The 7,651-nt window shown below is 45.1% G+C and overlaps 1 protein-coding gene across 1 annotated transcript in view; it reads left to right on the top strand.

The window, feature by feature from the left end:
- LOC116355081 (hyaluronan-mediated motility receptor-like) overlaps positions 1–5,379 on the top strand; it is a 6,202-nt gene extending 823 nt beyond the window's left edge. The window contains exons 2-5 of the mRNA XM_031798405.1: positions 521–1,211; positions 1,450–1,516; positions 1,708–1,884; positions 2,099–5,379. Coding sequence (XP_031654265.1) covers positions 871–1,211; positions 1,450–1,516; positions 1,708–1,884; positions 2,099–2,260 — 747 coding nt within the window. The 5' untranslated portion in view covers positions 521–870 and the 3' untranslated portion in view covers positions 2,261–5,379. The remainder of the gene's footprint in view (positions 1–520; positions 1,212–1,449; positions 1,517–1,707; positions 1,885–2,098) is intronic.
- The last annotated feature ends 2,272 nt before the right edge of the window (positions 5,380–7,651 follow it).

Here is a 7,651-nt window from a genome sequence, read left to right on the forward strand (position 1 = left end):
CCCCCCCCTCCCCATTCTCTTCCCCCCCTCCATTCTCTCCCCCCCCTCCATTTCTCTACCCCCCCCACCCCTCTCCATTCGTTCTCTTCCCCCCTCCATTCTCTCTTCCCCCCCTCCATTCTCTCTTCCCCCCCCTCCATTCTCTCTCTTCCCCCCCTCCATTCTCTCTCTTCCCCCCCTCCATTCTCTCTTTCCCCCCCCCTCCATTCTCTCTTCCCCCCCCCCCTCCATTCTCTTTCCCCCCCCCCTCCATTCTCTCTTCCCCCCCCTCCATTCTCTCTTCCCCCCCCTCCATTCTCTCTCCCCCCCTCCATTCTCTCTTTCCCCCCCCCTCCATTCTCTCCCCCCCCTCCATTCTCTCTCCCCCCCTCCATTCTCTTTCCTCCCCCCCCTCCATTCTCTCTCCCCCCCCCTCCATTCTCTCTTTCCCCCCCCTCCATTCTCTCTCTCTTTCCCCCCCCCCTCCATTCTCTCTCTCTTTCCCCCCCCCTCCATTCTCTCTCTTCCCCCCCATCTCTAGAATTCTGTTGGAGGTACAAACACGTCTAGCTCAGCGAGATGATGAAATGAAGAGGGCTGAGGAGGAGGTGCAGAGACAGCTGCAGGAGGAGAGGATGGAGAAAGGGGAGGTGCAAAGGCTACTCCAGCAAGCTAGAGAGGAGAAAGAGGAGCTTCAAAGGCTATTTAAGCAAGATAAAGAGGGGGTGCAGAGGCTACTGGAGCAGGAGAAAGGAGAGGGGGAAGTGCAAGGGATGTCAGAGGAGGTGGGGGGGGCGAGAGAGACTGGTAGAGGAGGAGAAGCTAACTCTTCAGTGCTTGGTAGGGGAGGTGGAGAAGGAGAAACTGAGTCTTCAAAACCAGTCGGAGAAGATGGAGGACCAGGTAAAGAAATATCTGCCATCTCTAGAGAACCACATGAATGAGGTAGAGAAAGAGAGGGATGATCTGGAAACAGCAGCAACGTTTGAAATAGACAAACAGGGACTTCAGAACCAGGTAGAACTGATGGAAGAGAAGGTTTTTCTCCAGAGCCAGGTGGATGTGGTGGTCCAGGAGGTTTCTCTCCAGAGCCAGGTGGATGTGGAGGTCCAGGAGGTTTCTCTCCAGAGCCAGGTGGATGTGGAGGTCCAGGAGAAGGTGACTCTCTATTGGGAGATGGAGGAACAGAGAAGAGACTTCCAGAGAATGCTCCTGGAGACTCAAGACAAGAGGTGAGGAGGACCACTGACTGACCGACCGACCTGTATTCATGAACTGTCTTAAGGTTGTTTCCCCTTTTTAGATGAATAAAAAAATACAATTGCATGGACAGGCGGGGAACTGATCCTGGATCAGCACCCTACTCTGAGACTATGAATATGGACCCAGATCATCAAGTAGAAGACAATGGTATTATAAGACAATTAGGCTTTAAATACACTGTTCTAACTCTGTCCTTTCCTCTCTCAGTGATACAGAGACGGAACACTGGAGGAGACAGTACGAGGAGCTCTACGCCAAGGTCAAGCCCTTCCAGGTCAGTCCACTGCTGCGTTGTGGGAAATGTACTTCATCTGAGTGTTTTCTTATGTGTTGTCAATGTTCAATTATATTCCCCCATAGAAGTAGTATGAGTAGAAGTGGTCATTGACTTAAAGACGGGCCCAATTCACAGTTTTTTAAATTCTATGTTCCCCATCTCTGCTTCCGGTTGGTTTGGCCCTGCAGGAGCAGCTGAATGGGTTTGCTGCGGAGCGGGAATCTCTACTGAACAAGAATGGGGCGAACCAGGAGGAGCTAACACGGCTAGCGGACGCCTACGCTCGTCTGCTGGGCCACCAGAACCAGAAACAGAAGATCAGACACGTGGTGAAGCTCAAAGATGAGAACATTTCCCTCAAACAGGTCAGTTTGCTGATTTAAATATAAGCATGGGCTATATTGTTTAAAGTAAACAAAATATAATTATAGTAACAATTACACTTTAGTTGCCACCATTATTGTTTTCATATATCCACTTCTTTTAAATCCACGAAGGGACTGGGTGTTGCCAAAAGCTTTTTGGGTGTACTACCGTCAGACATGATTGTAAAGTGTGTGTGTGTGTGTGTGTGTGTAGGAGCTGTCTAAGCTGCGTGCCCAGGTGTCCCGTCAGAAGAAAGGAGGCCAGCCCCAACGCAGGGTTGACCCCAGCAAAGCCTTCAACAACCAGGACAGCAAGGAGAACCAGCAGCCTGCTGCCACACCTCTCAGACACACCAGCATTTCCTTTAGCGGGTAATTGACAGCTTTTGGACATTTTTTCAATTGATTTATTATTCTCTTTTTTTAAGACCTAACAACCGGCGCACAAACATTGTTGGACACATTGTTTGACAGAGAATATCCAATCACATCGGCTGCATTGTGGTTTGTTCAAGTTGTCTATCAATGGCATCACCTCTACTCTGCCTTGAGTTCGTCCTCCCATAGTGGACTTGCAACAACAACATGGTCTGACCTGTGATACACAGCAGTTTTGTTGTGCAGGGGAGAAGTCTTCATGTATTTTCTGAATGCTTTTTCTAGTTGAACCTCCCAAGAACTGACAAATGTCCACTAATGCCTATTTAACATTGTAAGTCAGGTTAGCTAGCTACAGATATAGGGTCTTAATTTGAGCCAGGTTGCTACAGCAGGAAAATAATCCTGTAGCAACAGGAAATGTGAATTATTATGTGGATCATAATTATAATTATTGGACATTCTTTTTGGGGTTGATACATTTTTCAGGAGGGAAAATCCAAGTCTGAATTTTCAAAGTTGAAATTGCAAACTTCAGAAGCCATTTTTAAATCTAAAATATACTACCACCACCTGCCAGGCGCTCCCTCCCCCCCCTCCCCCCATCGGAGGACAAAATATATATATATTTTACATGAGTTAACTATTACCAATGTTTCCTCGACACTTTGGGGGCGATGAGCCCCTTTTTTAAACAGAAACTTAATTCCCACAGCGTTTATGTGTAACTTCCTGCATGGTTTAGTGGTGAGGCTGTAGCCTTGCAGATCTAGACCGTAGCCAATAGGTTATTGGAGCATTAATGTAGGCCTTCCAACAAAACCAATGGAGCAAATCCCATAACAGTTTCACATGGAAATAGCTTTTGATTTCTATGATATAGTCTACATGTGGTGTTCAATGCAGCCCTACATTGCATGAGACTTACATTATGAAGGGCTTGACATTAATAAATTATTTTGTACCTGGTCTGTAACACCGTGGGCCAAATAGGTGACTGTAAATTGTATTGTGTTGTATGATCCAAGGAACCACTTTACAAAATATAATGAATTATTATTACTATACAGAGCATTAGAAACTGTAGACTAGCCCTCTGCATATGGGCTTATTTGCATATTCAAGTCTCTCAAAATACAACACTGCCTCTTTTTATTAAGACATAAGCTTTGTACCTGACTGGCTTTTCAAAGACAGCTTGAAATGTAGCCTCCACGTTCTGTGGAAGCAGTAGCCCCAGAGATAATGCAAATACACAGTGCATTTGGAAAGTCAGACCTCTTGACTTTTATGTTATCACCTTATTTTTTTTCCTTTGAATCTACACACAATACCCCATAATGACAAAGCAAAATCAGCTTTTAAAAATTAAAAATACTCACATTTTACAGAAGTATTCAGACCCTTTACTCAGTACTTTCTTGAATCACCTTGGGCAGCGATTACAGCCACAAGTATTCTTGGGTATGAGACTACAAGCTTGGCACACCTGTATTTGGGGAGTTTATCCCATTCTTCTCTGCAGATCCTCTCAAGCTCTGTCAGGTGGAGGGTCGGAGCCCAGCTATTCTCATGTCTCTCCAGAGATGTCCGATGGGGTTCAAGTCCAGGACATTCAGAGACTTGTCCCGAAGCCACTCCTGCGTTGTCTTGGCTGTGTGCTTAGGGTTGTTGTCCCGTTGGAAGGTGAACATTTGCCCCAGTCTGAGGTTCTGAGCGTTTTGGAGCAGGTTTTCATCAAGAATCTCTCTATACTTTGCTCTACTTTGCATCTTTCCCTCGATCCGGACTAGTCTCCCCCAGTCCCTGCTGCTGAAAAACATCCCCACAGCGTGACGCTGTCAACGCAGTGATTCACCGTAGGGATGGTGCCAGGTTTCCTCCAGACGTGGTGCTTGGCATTCAGCCAAAGAGTTCGATCTTGGTTTCATCAGACCAGAGAATCTTGTTTCTCATGGTCAGAGTCCTTTAGGTGCCTTTTGGCAAACTCCAAGCAGGCTGTCATGTGCCCTTTACTGAGGAGTGGCTTCCGACTGGCCACTCTACCTTAAAGGCCTGATTGGTGGAGTGCTGCAGAGATGGTTGTCCTGGAAGGTTCTCCCATCTTCACAGAGGAACGCTGGAGCTCTGTCAGAGTTACCATCGGGTTCTTTGTCACCTCCCGGACCAAGGCCCTTCTCCCCGATTGCTCAGAGTCTTGGTGGTTCTGAACTTCTTCCAGTTAAGAATGACTGAGGCCACTGTGTTCTTGGGGACCTTAGAAATGTGTTGGTACCCTTCTCCAGATCTGTGCCTCGACACAATCTTGTCTCGGAGCTCTACAGACAATTCCTTTGACCTCCTGTCTTGGTTTTTGCTATGACATTCAGTCAACTGTGGGACCTTGTATAGACAGGTGTGTGTGTGTGTGTGTGTGTGTGCCTTTCCAGATCATGTCCAATCAATAGAATTTACCACAGGTGGACTAATCAAGTTGTAGAAACATCTCATGGATGATCAATGGAAACAGGCTGCACCTGAGCTCAATTTAGAGTCTCATAGCAAAGGGTCTGAATACATGTAAATAAGGTATTTCAGTTTTATCTTGAATAAATGAGCAAAACATGTTTTGCCTGTTTTCTTTTTGTAATGATGGTATATTGTGTGTAGATTGAGGAAAACATGAATTGAATCCGTTTTAGAATGAGGCTGTCACGTAACAATGTGGAAAAGAGGAAGGGTTCTGAACACTTTCTGAAGGCACTGTACGTTTCAGCTAGAATTATTTTAGCATGATTTTTTTTGTGTAATCAACATTTTTGGTTATTTTCTTTCCAGAGGCGGAAACCTCTCTTTGACTTTACAATTATACTTTTTACGTTCTTCAAAAAGACTGACTCTTTTTTTTCTTCTAAATAAAACTCAATGTTTGCCCTTCTCCTTCACTCTGAGAGAAGCGGGAGGATTGTTTTCAATGTATTGATGTACCGAGTGTGTTGTATTCGATAAGGGATCCCGGTGGGATCATCCCACACAAAGCCTGTTGAAATGACTTTGTAATAACTTAGCCTTGTCTGCCAGGGACCTGTTTGATTGTTTAAAAAGTGTTAGAAATAAAGAAATAATGTATTAAACATCCAAGGCTTCTAGACTCCTATACTAGTTTGATTTGACACTACTGTGAGTCAGCGTACATGCTAGTAAGAGCATATGCACGAATGTATAAACATTAGGAACACCATCGCAATATTGACTTGCATCCATGTTTGCCCTCAGAACACCTTCATTTGTTCGGGACAGACTCCCAGGTGTCAGAAGCGTTCCACAGGGATGCTGGGCCAGGTTGACTCCAGCGCTTCCCACAGTTGTGAAGTTATCTGGATGTCCTTTGGGTGGTGGACCATGCTTGATGCACACAGGAAACTGTTGTGTGAAAAACCAGCAGCGTTGACGTTCTTGACTTACTCGAACTGGTGCGCCTGACACCGACTACCAAAGGAACTGAAATATTTTGTCTTCCCCATTCACCCTCTGAATGGCACAGATACACAATCCATGTCTCATTTCTTTAGTTTTTTATTTAACTAGGCAAGTCAGTTAAACATTCTTATTTACAATGACGTCCTACCCCGGCCAAACCCGGACGACGCTGGGTCAATTGTGCGCCGCCCTGTTGGTCTCCCAATCACGGCCAGTTGTGATATCGCCTGGAATCAAACCAGGGTCTCTAGTGACACCTCTAGCACTGAGAGGCAGTACCTTAGACCCCTGTGCCACTCGGGAGCCCTCCAGGCTTAAACATCCTTCTTTAACCTGTGTCCTCCCCTTCATCTACACTGATATGAAGTGGCATCAATAAGAGGATCCTAGCTTTCACCTGGTCAGTCTGTCATGGAAAGAGTACCTAATGTTTTGTACAATCAGTGAATATTGTTCTAAATCTAGACATTGTTGCATATCATTATTTATAATCCCCATGTTTTAATGGGGTACGTTGGTAAATTCACACTGGCTAAAACCTCAATGTCCCAGTTCTTTAAATACATTGCTCTGCTGCTTCTCTCCTGATGTTAACAGCTATATCCCTCTGTAGCCAGTAGAGGGCACTCTATGACTGCAATCCCATCGCACTCTGCAGACATTGTCTTGCCTCAAGGTTTTTTACCCCCAGATTCTTATCTCCTTCCTTTTCCTTCCTAACTTACCACACTGGAACTAAGACCTGCTGTCGACATTCCAACTCAGTCTAAGGTTACTGGTCATGCAAATGTTTCATTTTCCTACTCCCCCCAATTGTTTATACTAGGTGTACATTATCCTTCCTTCCACCAGTAGCACTTGAGGTTAGTCTGCACTCTTGTCAATAGTGTAGGATATGATTTGCAGTAGCTCTGCAGGTGGCTGAAGCTACTTGGCGTATGACAGCACTGTTCCACAATGCCTCTCTTCACCTTCTGATCTTTATGGTCCTTTCACGGATGTTCCTGCTTCACCCTCCAACCCTGTCTGCTCCTCTTAGACAGGGACCCTTTGATGTAGAGAGAGAGGAAAGTAGAAATACAGATGGATGGAGAGAGAGTGTTTGTAGAAAAAGGGAAGGGTATGTAGAGAGAGAGAGTTCCCAAAAGCTGTGAAGTAAAGCATATCAGCAAACCTCCACTCCTTCAAAATACTATTTAGACTGTTGGCTGTTTAACAGAGACTTAATGGGCGTGTAATCAGATCTTCACAATCCGTTTAGTCTTGTTTAATAAGGCTCTCCACATCCTTCAGAGAAGACGTCTGACAGGTGTGTCACAACTTCCTACCTCTATAGTAAAGTTAACTTCAGACACGTCAAAGGGATTTTAACTGAGGTGTCAGATCCACTTAGATCATGTTCTAGGAGAGAATATAATGAGGGATCTGTTTAGATCCACATAGATCATGTTCTTGGAGAGAATATAATGAGGGATCTGTTCAGATCCACATAGATCATGTTCTAGGAGAGAATATAATGAGGGATCTGTTCAGATCCACATAGATCATGTTCTAGGAAAGAATATAATCTGGAGAATCCACACGATTCTTATTGTGATTTCTCACACGAACGTGGTAGTTAGGAGTGGTTCCAAAAGATCAATATGAAAAGCTATGAGAGTGTATGGAGAGGGGAGTGTGGGCAGGAGGGGGGGGGCTACAGACTTATTAAAGGTTACAGGTAAGCATGCTAGCAGATACCCATAGACTTCCAGTCATTTAACATTAGTTAGCATTGGCTCGCAAAACTAACTTCCTTTCTTCCTACTGGACACAGAGACATAAATGGTATCCACTAGTTCATATGACAATGGGGCAGTAGATACAGGGCCTCATTGCCAACTTCCTGAAGTATCCCTTTAGCAATATACCCTCTCTTTCAAAATGTCGG

This window comes from Oncorhynchus kisutch, linkage group LG19 (genome assembly GCF_002021735.2).
Source record: "Oncorhynchus kisutch isolate 150728-3 linkage group LG19, Okis_V2, whole genome shotgun sequence".
Classification (NCBI taxonomy): domain Eukaryota; kingdom Metazoa; phylum Chordata; class Actinopteri; order Salmoniformes; family Salmonidae; genus Oncorhynchus; species Oncorhynchus kisutch.